The sequence below is a fragment of the Trichosurus vulpecula genome, chromosome 7 (genome assembly GCF_011100635.1).
Source record: "Trichosurus vulpecula isolate mTriVul1 chromosome 7, mTriVul1.pri, whole genome shotgun sequence".
Classification (NCBI taxonomy): Eukaryota; Metazoa; Chordata; class Mammalia; order Diprotodontia; family Phalangeridae; genus Trichosurus; species Trichosurus vulpecula.
The window spans coordinates 272,570,726-272,586,927 of NC_050579.1; the positions used below are offsets into that span (position 1 = coordinate 272,570,726).

At 38.9% G+C, this 16,202-nt stretch overlaps 1 protein-coding gene across 1 annotated transcript in view; it reads left to right on the forward strand.

Moving 5' to 3' along the window:
- SNRPC (small nuclear ribonucleoprotein polypeptide C) overlaps positions 1-15,587 on the forward strand; it is a 32,036-nt gene extending 16,449 nt beyond the window's left edge. The window contains exons 4-6 of the mRNA XM_036767797.1: positions 323-412; positions 13,401-13,505; positions 14,982-15,587. Coding sequence (XP_036623692.1) covers positions 323-412; positions 13,401-13,505; positions 14,982-15,106 — 320 coding nt within the window. The 3' untranslated portion in view covers positions 15,107-15,587. The remainder of the gene's footprint in view (positions 1-322; positions 413-13,400; positions 13,506-14,981) is intronic.
- Positions 15,588-16,202: the final 615 nt, after the last annotated feature.

Sequence of the window (16,202 nt, forward strand, 5' to 3'; positions counted from 1 at the left end):
TCTGAGTTCAAATTTGGCCTCAGACAGTTGACACACTTACTAGCTGTGTGACCTTGGGCAAGTCACTTAACCCCAATTGCCCTGACTTCCCCCCTCCAAAAAAATAAAAAGAATGTATGCTTCTTGAGAAGAAGACTACTTTTTGCCTTTCTTTGTATCCCCAGGGTTGAGAACTATGTAAACACTTAATAAATGATTGTTGACTGACATACATGATTGTGGCTGAAATGTTTTTAAATAATGTATTTATATAAAAAAGAGTAGAAAAATTATGATCATCTAAGATTCTTATTTGTGTTTCTATTTTTTTTTCCCTCCAAAGCGGCTGCATTTCAGCAAGGAAAAATTCCTCCCACTCCGTTCTCTGCTCCTCCACCAGGAGGGGCTATGATCCCACCTCCTCCTAGTCTCCGTAAGTCTAAAACTTTTGATTTTGCTTTTTATTTTTGTTTTGAATTTGGGGCATTATTCTCTTAGATTTTATTTAAAATGACCCTTGACTTAAAATTGGTGTTCAGCAAATGCTTGGTGAATGGATGGATCATAACAGAGGTTGGCGTTCATAGGGAAGTGATTTTTGTGACCTTTTCAACAGTTAACTTTTGATTACTGAACTAAGGGCGTGTACCACCAGGGGCTCCACATCTGTAGGCTGATTCAGACTCAAAAGGAAGCATGTGTTGTCACTGTTCACACAAATTGTATCATTGCTAGAAAGTCACTAATGGCAGCTCAGGAATTCCTGGGCAGGTATCAGGCCTGCTTCCCCGGCTATCGTAGATCAAAGGGTGTTCTTTCTCAGAAAACAACTTTGATTCTCCCTCCTCACTACCCCGCTACCCTCACATAGTTGTAAGCCAGAATATGTTGTTTATAGGGTCTCTGGCCTTACCAGAATAGTGTGTGGAGAAAAGTTTGAGAACCTACATCCAGGAGTTTTTAACCTGGGGTCTGTGAACTTATTTTTAAAAAATATTTTGCTAACTTTCAATATAATTGGTTTCCTCTGTATTCCTATTTATTTTATCATATGTATTTAAAAACATCTGAGGAGGGGTCCGTGTCACAAAGAAGTTTAAGAATCCAAGCAGTGAAATGAATGACAAGATGATTCAGTACTCTCAGTAATTCATACAAATTTCAGAGTGGTAAAGGACTTCAGAGGTCATCTGATCCAATTCATATCTGAAACAGATCATCAATAGGTGGTTTAACCTACCTGTCTTTGTTGTATGGGTTTTTTTTTCTTTGCCAATTAACAAGCATTACTTTTCTCTCCCTCCCTCTTCCCTTATAATAAAAGTGCATAGTAAACTAAAAATAAATATCACAATAGCTGTGTGCAGAAGCGTTTGTCTCATTCTGCATCTTGAGTTTACTGCCTCCCTGCCAGGAGATGGGTACCGTGCTCCATCGCTGATCCTCTGAAATTGTGGTTTGGTCACTGCAGTGACCGTGTTCTTAATTCTTTCAAAGTTAGGTCTTTACGATGTTTGTTATTACATCCTTTATTCTCTTGGTTCTGTTTATTTCACTCTGAAACCAGTCATACAAGTCCGAAATTCTCAGAAATTTGTTTAGCCATTCCTGAATTGATAGGCACCTCCTTGATTTCCATTTCTTTCTTTAATTAATTATTTATTAGTTTTCAGCATTCACTTTTGTAAGATTTTGAGCTCTAAAATTTTCCTTCCTACCTTCCATCCTCCCTCCCCAAGACAGCATGCAATCTGATACAGACTATACATGCACAATCATATTAAACATATTTCCACATTAGTCAGTGTTGTGAAAGAAGAATCAAAGCACAAGGGAAAAAACAAAGAAATGAGAGAAAATAGTATGCTTCCATCTGCATTCAGACTCCATGGTTCTTTCTCAGAATGTGGATTGCATTTTCCATCAGGAGTCTTTTGATTTTTTGAGCCTTAGATCCTTGCATTGCTGAGAAGAGCTAAGTCTATCAAAGTTAGTCTTCACACACTGTGACTGTTACTGTGTGTATTGTTTTCCTGGTTCTGCTCATTTGACTCACCGTTGCTTCATATAGGTCTTTCCAGGTTGTTCTGAAGTCTGCCTGCTCATCATTTCTTATAGCACAGTAGTATTCCATTATATTCACATACCACAACTTGTTCAGTCATTCCCCAATTCATGGGGATCCTCTTAATTTCTAATTGTTTGCCACCACAAAAAAAGAAAGCTTCTATAAATATTTTTGTACATGTGGGTCCTTTTCCCTTTTTTATGATCATTGATTTCCATTTTTTATATCTCTTTGAGGTAGAGCTCTAGTAGTGCTGTTATTGAATCAAAGGGTATAAACAGTTTTGTCAAGTGAACAAACATTTATTAAGAGCCTACTATGTGCCAGGCATTCCAGACTACTTGGACTGGTTCACAACTCTACCAGCTCTGCAGCCAAGTGGCTTAGTGGATTGAGTGCTGGGCCTAGAGTCAGGAAGACGTGAGTTCAAATTTGGCCTTAGACACTAATTCCCTCTGTCTGCTTCACCTTCCTCAGCGTCTGTCTCTCACAATTGTAAGGATTAAATGAGATAACTTTTGTAAAGCACCTTAATAAATACTTGTTTCCTTCCTTCCCTCCTTAATGTGTCTTTTTTCCACAGCCACTCCAACATTTCTCATTTTTTTGTTATGATAACAGCCAGCATTTAAATAAATGGTGTTTTTATAAATATCTCATTTTATCCTCACAACCACCCTAGGAGGTGAATGCTATTATTATTCCCATCTTACAGATGAGGAGACTGAGGCAGTGAGAGGCTGTGTATCAGTAAGGCAATAAACACAACATCAATGATAACCATGACTATGCCTGTGTAGTTCTGTGTCCCAAAGTATGAGAGACGCTCCATAAAGGAGGTAAAAGAAGTAGAACATTTATTCAGACACCAGAAGATCGTATCCCATAACCAAATGTTCAGCTCCCACAGCCAGTCAGCCCACTTTATCATAACAGCAAGGAACTTAAAACACCATTTCACAACATGGAGCCTCACCATCCCAAAACCTCTCTGACCCCCTGCTGGAGTCTTCCCAAAAACAAACTCACAGTACAGCTAAGTCAGCCTGTTAAGCTCTAACTAGCACGAGGGTGGCCATTAGCAGCCATTAGCAGCCATAACTGCTCTCTCTCTCTCTCTCAGCATTTCCTGTGACATAACTTCCTCTTCCTGTCAGGAAACTCCTCTCACCACCTGTAACTTAGGCTTCCTGTGATGTAAGCAGGTCACATGGCCTATTGGGTGGGAAAGATCTTCAAATCTAATTTGCTACTACAGGCTGTCATTTATCTGGCATTTTATAGCTAGTAAACATCTGAGGCTTGATTTGAACTCAGATCTTCCTAACTAGAGGTTCGGCATTCAGTCCATCTTGCCAATCTGATGAGTGGAAGCAGGAACCTCACAGTTACTTTAATTTTAATTCTTCTAATTTTAGGAATTTGAAGTATTTTTTTTTTCATATAGCTGCTGATAATGTGGATTTCTTTCTTTGAAAATGTGCTGTTCATATCCTTTGATCAATTGGAGAATGGCTCTTATTCTTATAAATTTGAATCAGTTCTTTATATAATCTTGAGACTCAGAGCTTAACAGGGAAACTTGTTCTATATGTGAAGATTTCCAGGGATCCAGAGAATCCACTACCTCCTAAAGTGGCCTTTTTTGCTTTTTGGCAGCTAATTGTTGGGAAGCTTTTCCATTTGTTGATCCTGTCAACAGACCTTAAACAGATCTGCCTCTGAAGCTTCCACCCTTCCTTCTTCCGCCTGCTAGAGCTAATCAGAACCAGTTTAATTCCTCTTCCACTTGATAGCCTTAAAAAAAAGCACACACACATATAATTTTTTTTAGCATTCTTTTCTTTTTAATTTTGAGTTCCAAATTCTCTCCCTCCCTCCCACCCCAACTACCCACTGAGAAGACAAGCAAAATATCAAGTATACAGGGAAAGGGAAATCATGACAAACACTGCCCTATTAGCCATATTGCAACAAAAAAGGTGAGATTATATTTCACTTTGCACTCAGAGTTCATCAGTTCTCTCTTTGGAGGTGGATAGGATTTTTTCATCATGACTCCTTTGGAATTGTCTTGGCTCACTATATTGATCAAAGCAGCCAAGTCTTTCACAGCTGATCATCATTAGAATGCTGCCATTACTGTGCAGAATGATCTCACTTCACTTTAGATCAGTTTATATACGTCTTGCTATGTTTTTCTTTTCTTGTCATTTCTTATAGCACAGTAGTACTCCATCACAATCATATGCCACTTACTTAGCTATTCCCCATTGGTCATGATAGACTTTCAAATACTTGAAGATGATCTGTGTGCCTTGGCTGAATCTTCTCTTCTTAAGTTAAACATTTCCAGTTCCTTCAACAGATTTCCATAGGGCACGGTTTCTAATAGTTTACATGTGGACGCCTTCCCTGCCAGCCCATGCCTCTGACCCTGTCAAGTAGTCTGACTAAGACTCAAGACAGTGGAATGTTAGATTTCCACATTCTGGACACAGAGCTTCTGTTAATGAAGCCTTAAATTAAATTCAGTTTTTCTCATTATGCCACTTACTACTGTTAATTTATTTTGAGTTTGCAGTACACTAAAAAACTTCCAATTTTTTTTGTAGGGTTCAGCGTTGGCTCTCCTATTCGGTATTTGTATAGTTGATACTTTTAAACTTAAATGTAAAGACTTTTAATTTATACCTATTGAGTTTTATCTTGTTAGGTTGAGCTAATAATTCTAATTTGTCTGGGTGTTTTGAGATCCAGCAGATTAATTAGCTCCCAGCTTTGTTTCAACTGTGCCTTGATCAAATCACTGATATAATTGTATCACTGTATCATTTGGCATCACTAGAGAGACATTCCTCAAGGTTGACTTTGCTCCTCTAATCACTACTTTTTTGATCTGGCTGTTCAACTAGTTTGTTTTTTTACTATCAAGATTTCTATTTTATTTTTTTAATTTATTTTTAGTTTTCAACATTCATTTCCACAAGATTTTAAGTTACAAATTTTCACCCCCTCTCTGCCTTCCCCCTCACCCCAAGATGGCATGTATTCTGATTGCCTCTTTCCCCAGTCTGCCCTCCCTTCTATCACCCCACTCCCCCACCTTGTCCCCTTTCTGCTTACTTTCTTTTAGGGCAAGATAGATTTCTATATCCCATTGCCTGTCTGTCTTATTTCCCAGTTGCATGTAAAAACAATTTTTTTAACATTTGTTTTTAAAACTTTGAGCTCCAAATTTTCTCCCTTCTTCCCTCCCCACCCACCCTCCTTGAGAAGGCAAGCAATTCAATATAGGTCATAAATGTATCATTATGCAAAACACTTCCATAATAGTCATGTTGTGAAAGACTAACTATATTTCCCTTCGTCCTATCCTGTCCCCCTTTATTCAGTTTTCTCCTTTGACCCTGTCCTTTTTCAAAAGTGTTTGCTTTTGACTACCTCCTCCCCTAATCTACCCTCCTTTCTATCATCCCCCCCCTCTTATCCCCTTCCTCCTACTTTCCTGTAGGGTAAGATACCCAATTCAGTGTGTATGTTATTCCCTTCTTAGGCCAGATCCGATGAGAGCAAGATTCATTCATTGCCTTTTACCTACCCCCTCTTCCCTTCCATTATAACAGCTTTTTCTTGCCACTTTTATGTGAGATAATTTACCCCATTCTATGTCTCCCTTTCTCCTTCTCCCAACATATTCCTCTGTCACCCCTTAATTTTACTTTTTTAGATATCATCCCTTCATATTCAACTCACCTTGTGCCCTCTGTCTATATATATGTATATTCCCTTCAACTACCCTAATACTGAGAAAGGTCTCATGAATTATGAACATCATCTTTCCTTGTAGGAATATAAACAAAACAGTTCAACTTTAGTAAGTCCCTTATGATTTCTCTCGTTTACCTTTTCATGCTTCTCTTGGTTCTTGTATTTGAAAGTCACATTTTCTATTCAGCTCTGGTCTTTTCACTGAGAAAGCTTGAAAGTCCTCTATTTTATTGAAAGTCTATATTTTGCCTTGGAGCATTATACTCAGTTTTGCTAGGTAGGTGATTCTTGGTTTTAATCCTAGCTCCTTTGACTTCTGGAATATCATATTCCAAGCCCTTCATTCCTTTAATGTAGAAGCTGCTAGATCTTGTGTTATCCTGATTGTGTTTCCACAATACTCAAATTGTTTCTTTCTGGCTGCTTGCAGTATTTTCTCCTTGACCCTGGGAGCTGTGGAATTTGGCAACAATATTCCTAGGAGTTTTCTTTTGGGGATCTTTTTCAAGAGGCCATCAGTGGATTCTTTCCATTTCTATTTTGCCCTCTGGTTCTTGAATATCAGGGCAGTTTTCCTTGATAATTTCTTGAAAAATGATGTCTAGGTTCTTTTTTTTTTTATCATGGCTTTCAGGTAGTCCAATAATTTTTAAATTATCTCTCCTGGATCTATTATCCAGGTCAGTGGTTTTTCCAATGAGATATTTCACGTTGTCTTCCATTTTTTCATTCTTTTGGTTCTGTTTTATAATTTCTTGATTTTTCATAAAGTCACTAGCTTCCACTTGCTCCATTCTAATTTTTAAGGTAGTATTTTCTTCGTGGTCTTTTGGACTTCCTTTTCCATTTGTCTGATTCTGCCTTTCAAGGCATTCTTTTCCTCATTGGCTTTTTGGAGCTCTTTTGCCATTTGGGTTAGTCTATTTTTTAAGGTGTAATTTTCATCAGTATTTTTTGGGGTCTCTTTTAGCAAGTCATTGACTCACTTTTCATGATTTTCTTGCATCATTCTCATTTCTCGTCCCAATTTTTCCTCTAGTTCTCTTACTTGATTTTCCAAATCCTTTTTGAGCTCTTCCATGGCCTGAGACCAGTTCATATTTTTCTTGGAGGCTTTTGATGTAGGCTCTTTGACTTTGTTGACTTCTTCTGGATGTGTGTTTTGATCTTCTTTGTCACCAAAGAAAGATTCTATAGTCTGAGTCCTTTTGCACTTTCAGTTCATTTTCCCAGCCAATTACTTGACTTTTGAGCTCTTTGCCAGGGTATGACTGCTTTCAGAGTGGAGAGTGCTCTGTCCCAAGCTTCAGGGGTTTTGTGCTGCTGTTTTCAGAGCTACTCCTGTTCTGAGGTGGTATGATACTCCTCTCTTGGCCTGTGCTCTAGTCTGTGAGTGCAAGCACTCCTTTCTGCCATGTAACTGCCAGGAGGACTCCCTCTCCACAGTCACCACAAGCTCTGCCACACCAAGGCTTCTGCCCCAAGCACTGCCGAACCAGGACTGCAACCCGTATCCAAGCAGAGCAAGGCAAGAGAACCCTGCCTCAGCGCCAGCAAAGAGATCTCTGTACTCCCACTCTGATCAGCCGCTTGATTCCCCCCACTGTCTGTGGGTCTGGAGCTCCAGAAGCAGCTGCTGCTGCTGCCGCCACCTCCACCTCCCCAGGGCTGGACCACACCCTTCTCTCACCCAGGTCCAACAGTTTTCCCACTGACCTGCTGAGTTGTCTTTGGTGTTTGTGGTTTGAGAAGTCTGGAAACTGCCATAGCTGCCAGTGATTCAGTGCCTTGAGGCCTGCTCTGCCTAATATAATCTGCCTGGTCTGTCCTGGCATACATAGCCTGCACTAGGCTGTGCTCCACTACTAGCACAGTCTGATAGACCCTTCCCAGTGACCATCCAGGCCATCTTGGGCTGGAGACTTGCTTCACTCTGTTATTTCATGGGTTCTGGAGCTCTAGAATTTGTTTAGAGTCATTTTTTTACAGGTGTTTGGAGGAATTTGGGAGAGAGCCCAAGTGAGTCCCTGTTTTCACGTCGTCATCTTGGCTCCACCCCCTCAACTAGTTCTTAATTCAAATTCCTGTACTTTTATTTAGCTCCCATTTCTCCATCTTGTCTAATAGAATATCAGGGTGGGCTTTATTAAATGCCTTGCTGAGATCCAGGTATACTCTATCTAAGATATTCCTGACCCATCAGTCTAGTAGCATTCTCAGAAAATGAAATGAAGGTAATTCCAGAGAGTCTGTTTTTTCCTTTAGATAAATTTTATTGACATTTTCTGTTATTACAGTAGTCATTTCCAGAATTACCCCTCCTCCAAATTGAATTCTGTTTTGTAACAAAGAAAAATAAACAAAAATACTCAGCTGTCTGAAGAAGACTAACAATATTTACAGCATTACACTCTTAGAATTTCCTTACTGTCCCTTTATGGGAAGGGTGAAGTTTACGCTCATTGTCTCTAGGACCATCACTGGTCTTTCAGTTTCTCTGAGCTTAGCTTTTTGCTTATTTATGTTATTTTGGACATTGTATCCATTGTTCTTTGGTTCTGCTTATTTCATTTTGCCCCAGTTCATACAAATCTTTCTTTTTCTCTGAATTCCTCATTCATCACTTTACTATTCAGTAATATTGTATCATTTTTTTTTTCAGTTTTTCTCTAATGAGTAGACACCCATTTTGTTTCCAGTTCTTTGCTGCCACAAAAAGTGTTGCTATGAATATTTTGATACACAGACCTTAACTTCCTTGGGGTTTTTACCCCCATTGGAGGAACCCTGTATCAAAAAGTAGTTCACTGGGGGCAGCTAGGTGGCGCAGTGAGTAGAGCACTGGCCCTGGAGTCAGGAGGACCTGAGTTCAAACCCGGCCTCAGACACTTGACACAATTACTAGCTGTGTGACTTTGGGCAAGTCACTTAACCCCAATTGCCCTGCCCCCCCCCCCAAAGTAGTTCAGTCACTTTTCTCGCATATTTTTAATTTCATGATCATACTGGGGATAGAGAGCATCACGGAAGATAAAATGGGCAATTTTGATTACATAAAATTGAAAAGTTTCTGCAGAAAGGGACCTCTGGAGTAGCTAGGTGGCACAATGGATAGAGTGCTGTGACTTGAGTCAGGAAAACTTAGGTTTTTGAGTTCAAATTTAGCCTCATACATTTACTAGCTATGTGACCCTGGGCAAGTCACTTCACTCTCTTTGCCCCAATTCCTCATCTGTAAAATGAGCTGGAGAGGAAATGGCAAACTGCTCCAGTATCTTTGCCAAGAAAACTCCAAAAGGGGTCACGAAGAGTCAGAAACAATTGAGAAGCGATTGAATGACGGCAATGACGAAGGACCCCTCCATTTCTAGATCCTGTAATCCTGTGACCCATTCATGGCACTGCCATCACCTTCCCACAGCCCCTCCAGCACCCACTGTCCCCATTTTTGGTATGACTTGTTCTTGTTCAACCTATGTTAAATTTTAGTTATCGCCATTGCATTTTGTAAGCGCTCACAAGCCGTACCTTTATTAACACTTTCTAGAATCTATATAAAATTGAAAAGTTTCTGCACAAAGAGGAAAAGGACCCATCCATACAAAAATATTTATAATAACTCTTTTATTGTAGCAAAGAACAATAAATAGAGAGGGTTCCCATCAGTTGACAAATGGCTAAACAAATGATAGGATAGCAATAGATACTGGACCTTTGATTTCATTGGTATAAGGAACTCCTGGGAAAGCAAAGTCCCTCTATCAATATAGATCATCATCTTCTCATCTTAGAAAATTATTGGCTTAAGTGACTTGCCCAAGGTCACAATATGTGATAGAGGTGGCACTTGAACCACCAGGGCTTCCTGGTCCTGAGGCCAGCTACCCTGTAAGTTGGGATAATAACCTTTTAATATCTGCCTTATAGAATCGTTGTGAGGATCAAATGAGATAGTGTGTGTAAAATGCTTCAAAACATTAATGTGTTATATAAAAATCAGCTATTATCTACACAAAATTGAGAGTATTTTTAAAAATTATTTTTGTTTTGTTAAATATTTCCTGATTACACGTAAAAAAAAGTTAACACTCCTTTTTTAAAATTTTGAGTTCCAAATTCTCTCCTTCCCTCCTTCCACTCCTCCTTCGTTGAGAAGGCAAACAATTTAAAATCAATTATACATGTGACATCATGCAAAACATTTCTCATTAGCCATGTTGCAAAAGAAAACACAAAATAAAATAGTACAAATAAAGTAGAAAAAATATGCTTCAGTCTGCATTCAGAGTTCATTAGTTCTCTCTCTAGAGATGGGTAGCATCTTTCATCATTGGAATTGTCTTGGATCATTGTCTTGATCAAAGTAGCTGAGTCATTCACAGTTGATCATCCTTATAATGTTACTGTTACTGTGTACAGTGTTCTCCTGGTTCTGCTCACTTCACTTTGCATAAGTTCATATAAGTCTTCTCAGGTTTTTCTGAATCATCTTGCTTGTCATTTATTATATTACAAGAGTATTCCATCACAATCACATACCAGAGCTTGTTCAGCCATTCCTCAGTTGATGGATATCCTCTTGATTTCCAATTCTTTGCCACCACAAAAGAGCTGCTATAAATATTTTTGTACAAATATTCTTATTTCTTTAATCTCTTTGGGATACATACCTAGTAGTTATATTAATAGCTGGGTCAAAGAGTATGTACAGTGTTTTTGCCCCTTGGGCATAGTTCCAATTTGTTCTCCAAAATGGTTGGACTAGTTTACAACTCCATCAGCAGTGAATTAGTGTCCCAATTTTTTCTACATTGCCTCGACCATTTGTCATTATCTTTTTGTGTCATGTTAGCCAATCTGATAGATGGGAAATAGTATCTCAGAGTTGTTTTCGTTTGCATTTCTCTAATCAGTAGTGATTTGAAGCAATTTTTTCATGTGATTATTGATAGCTTTGGTTTCCTCTTCTGAAAACTTCCTGTTCATATTCTTTGACCATTTATCAACTGAGGAATGGCTCTTATTTTTATAAATTTGGCTCAGTCCCCTATATATTTGAGAAATGAGGCCTTTACATTTCTAAAATATATAGAGAACTGAATCAAATTCATAATACAAGTCATTCCCCAGTTGATAAATGGTGAAAGGATATGAACAGGCAGTTTTCAGAGGAAGAAATTAAAGCTATCTATAGTCATATGAAAAAATCCTCTAAATCACTATTGATTAGAGAAATGCAAATCAAAACAACTCTTTGATACCATATCACACCTGGTAGATTGGCTAACATGACAAAACAGGAAAATTATAAATGCTGGAGAAGGGGAAAATGGGAACACTAAATGCATTTTTGGTGGAGTTGTGAACTGATGCAACCATTTTGGAGATCAGTTTGGAACTATGTCTAGAGGGCTACAAAAATGTGCATACCCTTTGACCCAACAATACCACTTCTAGGGCTGTATCCCAAAGAGATCATAAAAATGAGATAAGGACCCACATGTACAAAAATATTTATAGCAGGTCTTTCTGTGGTGGCAAAGAATTGGAAATTGAGGGGATGCCCATCAATTGGGGAATGGCTGAACAAGTTGTGGTATATGAATGTAATGAAATACTATTGTACTATAAGAAATAATGAGCAGACAGACTTCAGAAAAACCTGAAAAGACTGAACTGATGCTGAGTGAAATGAGCAGAACCAGGAAAACATTGTACACACATTGTGTGATGACTAACTTTGATAGACTTAGCTCTTCTCAGCAGTGCAAGGTTCTAAGACAACTCCCAAAGGTTCATGATGGAAAATGCTTCCCACATCCAGAGAAAGAATTATGGAGTTTGAGTGCATATTGAAGCAGACTATTTGCTCTCTCTCTTTTTTTGTCGTGTTTTGTTAAATTCTGTTTCTTCTTTTTTGTGGTTCAGTCCATTGGTTGTAGTTCTTCTTTACAACATGACTAATGTGAAAATATGTTTAATATGAATATATATATATAGAGCCTATATCAGATTGCAGTCTTGGGGAGCAGGGAGGGGAGAGAGTGGGAGAAAATTTAAAACTCAAAATCTTGTGAAACTGAATGTTGAAAACTAAAAATAAATAATTTTTTTAAAAAAGAAATGAGGCCCTAATCAGAAAAACTTACTGTAAATTTTCCCCAGTGTCCTGTTTTCCTTCTAATTTTGGTTGCATTAGTTTTGTTTGTGCAGAAACTTTTTAATTTCATGTAATCAGAATTCTCTATTTTACTTCCTGTAATCCTCTCTATCTCTTATTTGGTCATAAACTCTTCCCTTATCCATAGAACTGAAAGATACATTTTTTTCACATCCCCCTAATTTACTTGATATCATCCTTTATATATAAATCATGTATCCATTTTTATTTTATCTTGGTATATGGTGTGAGATGTTGGTCTGTGCCGAGATTCTGCCAAACTGCCTTCCAGTTTTCCCAGTATTTTTGTCAAATGGTTAGTTCTTATTCTAAAAGCTTGACTCTTTGGATGTATCAAACACTAGATTACTATTGGTCATTTACTGCTGTGTTTTGTGTACCTAATCTATTCCACTGATCCACTACTCTAGTTCTTGGCCAGTACCAGATTATTTTGATGATTGCCACTTTGTAATATAGTTTGAAATCTAGAACTGCTAGGTCGCCTTGGGAGTGTGTTCTGATAGGCTTTCTATATACAGTTGCTGCAAACACAGGGCCCCTGAGTAGGCCAGTCTATCAACAAGCATTTATTAAGTGCTTATTTTGTGCATACATACTGCTAAGCACTGGGAGTTTAAAAAAAGCAAAAAAAAAAAATCTTAAAAAAACCCCAACCGACCCGAAAGAAAACTCCCTGCTTACAAAGAGCTAACTGTCTAAAGTGGAAGACAACATGCAAAGAACTGTGTCCAAACGAGCTATACACAGAATAAATGGGGAGTAATTCAAGGAGACAGCGTTAACTTAAGGTGTTGAGGAGAGCAATGTAATATAGCTGGTCCTGACTTTTGTGTTATGTCTGGAAATTATATGTGAAATCGGTATAAGCGCGCGTCCATGTGCCATTTCATCTGTTTGACCGTGGTCAGTATCACTGATTGATGAAAGCGACAGAGTGAGCAGGCGAAGTTGTCAAATACAATATCAGAATTTGTTAGGCCGTGTTGAGTGAGTGGTATAACAAGATGTTAAACCTGCCTAAAGTACAATTCTGCAGACAGAACATCTTAAAATGATTTTTCTGAATTTAGGAATATCATTCACTTTGGTCCCTCTCTAGCTCTTTACCTTGAATTCTGTAAAAGCCAGTATTGCTTTCTCCGACTAAACTTCCCTTGGAGATTGTTGATCTGAAGGGATTCAGCTTGGGTCCGGCCCTTGTGTGCAAACTGGCCATTTCTTATGTTTAGCCATATAACCATGAGTTTTATAACATACTGCTGGGAAAAAAACTATAATAGGCCTTTTGTTGAAGAATGTTAGCATGTTGAGAACCTGTTTTACTTGCCCTCTGGCTTAGAAGTGCACATTTGCTCTATGTTAGCATTCCCTAACCCCAGAATGGATGCTTTCTTTCAGCGGGACCTCCTCGACCTGGTATGATGCCAGCACCCCATATGGGAGGGCCCCCTATGATGCCAATGATGGGCCCCCCTCCTCCTGGAATGATGCCTGTAGGGCCTGGTAAGTTTGAGCCTCATTTCCTTGCCTAAGGAAATGAAATAGGACCCTTAGTTTGCTGTCTTAATTTTCTTTCTAGTGAAGTAATTTTTAATGAATCCCATTTATAAAGAAGTAATGAAGTCTGTTGCTTGTTGATTCTCAGTATAGGTAGGAAGATGCCAAATGACCTTATGTTGCCATTGCAAATAAAGCAACACCATAACATGGTTCTGGCTTCCTTTTTGATTCTTCAACACACCCTCCTACGCCCCCTTCCCCTATTACTTCTCAATTTCTGACCTCATTTGCAATGAGTATATGGATATATCTCATTGAGAGTGGGTAGATAGATAGTTATTTGCACAACCAACTTAGTTACTGAACTTTGGAGCAGTTTTTAGCTATAACTCACTACTTCCCATCACTTAAAGAGGCAAGGTCATTTGCTGACTAAGAATCAAACCATTTATAGACAATGACATTGAAGGGTTATTTTTCATCTAGTTTGCATACTTACTGTTGGTACCATGTGGAATTGATCCAGAGTTTCGATAAAATAGCGCATGTTTACCTAGTGTTTTAATGTATAAAAAGCACTTTTTATCATAACTATCTTGTGAAGTAGGTATTCTGGGCATGTCCCCTTTTACACGTGAGGAACCTGAGGTATAGACATTGCCTTATTCTGGATTGCATAGCCAATGTGGCCAACTTGTTACCTGAATGTAGATCTTTGAGACTCTTAAGTCCAATGCACTTCCAGTTGTACCATGCTGACCTTCATGACTTTTGTCAGCCTTAGTACACTACCAGTGATAGATTGTAGGTACCAAAATTCTTGCCTACTACTCATTTCTTATAGATTTTTTTCAACTTCATAGTCAAACCTTAGGACAGTAGATCTGCGCTAATTTGTTTAGCTTGCCTAATGATAGAACATTTTATAAACCTTATTGGTTGCCAAAGGCCCCTAGAAGTCACCTTTTTTCTTTCAAGTTTTCACTAATTATGTCATGGTCTCTTGTATGGCCATGAGCTGTACATGGCCATTAACAGATTCTTATTATGACTGCCACTCACTGTTCCCAGCAAATTGCACACTAGCTTTGGGTGGCAGACTTGCCCACTGTGTTCTGCTCACATTCGTGATAGTGAAAGAGCCTCTGGCCATGTGAGGCCTAACAGACTTAAAGGGCTGATGCATGTGACTCCACTGTGCATGTCCTCAGTGTGAGGGAAAGGAAGACAATTTGGGGAACTGTTGTCATTGGCGCCTTCTGAAATGGAGCCAGTTGTTTTTCAAAGTCGTCTATTAATAGTTTACCCTATCATTGGGTCATCCATGATTTACAGACAGGATGATTTTGCAACATTTCCTCTGGTATGCTTTTTAAGCATGTTACAGCTAGAGAATGGGAAAGGAGAAGAAAAAAGGCAATCGAGAATGTCTCTCCTGAGTGACTTCTAATGTACCTTGTTTTTTGTACAACCCTATAGCTCCTGGGATGAGGCCGCCCATGGGAGGCCACATGCCTATGATGCCTGGACCCCCAATGATGAGACCTCCTGCCCGTCCCATGATGGTGCCCACTCGGCCAGGAATGACTCGCCCGGACAGATAAGAATAAAGGGAAATCCGTTCGTGTCATTTTTTTATTCCTTGTTCTGATCCACCCAAACACCATGGTGCTGCACCTTCTGGGGTGTTTTCCAACAGCATGGCAAGGAAGACTTGCTCCCACTTCTGTCAAAGAAGAAACTGTTTGGAAGGGAGCAGTGGGACAGAAATGCAGCTTACATTTATATTGTGATGTGTAAAAATAAAAGTATTGACTGTTTTAGCTATAGAAGGGTTTTTTTTCACTAATTTTTGTTGTTGCAAAATGAAGAATTCCAAATGTGACTCTCCAACCTTGATGTTTAGTTCATATTCTCTCATTTCATTGTATCTTCCCCTTTTTAGATTCTTGTCCCTCAGCTGTAGAACATTTTCCTAGGGGACAGCCTCCTAGGCAAAGTTCCTTATGTATTATAAGCTTTGTAAATCTAGCACTTGTAGGCCTTTTATCGACTCAAAGAATAAATAAAGACACACTTCCTTCATCAGGTCCCAGTGACATCACTTCGTGTGTAGAGTTAGTGTGTAATACTGCTGCTCTTCAACCTGGAATAGGGACGAATGCTGCATGGTATGTAGTAGAAATGATCAGAATTTTACAACTTTTTTCCTTCATGTTTCTGGGAATTAAAATTGAGAGAAAATGGTGCAACTAAGCAGAACCAAGAAAACAAAATACCCAATGACTTTAAACAACATAAACAGAAAGAACAAAAAATGAACGCTACAAAATTATAAAGATCAAGCTCGCTCTCAGGGAGAATTTGCCTCCCTCCCTTCTTTGCCCAGAAAGGGGATTATGGCTGTGGAATGTTACCTATACTATCAGAAACCCCTGGAGTGCTGGTTGCTCTTGCTGACGTGCCTTTTTACCTTGTTTTTATTCTGTTATAAGAGACAGCTCAAACTGCTCACTGGGCAAGGGAGAAGGGTGCATCATGGTTGGAAATGAAGGTGATGTAAAAACAGAAGATAAAGATAAAAATATTTTTAAGAAATGAAATTGGTACATTGATGCCAGTTGGTATGGCATCCTCTAGAATGCTGCCCACCACATCTCTGTCCTGGAAAGGCAGTATGTTTGCCGGAGAAATGCCTGA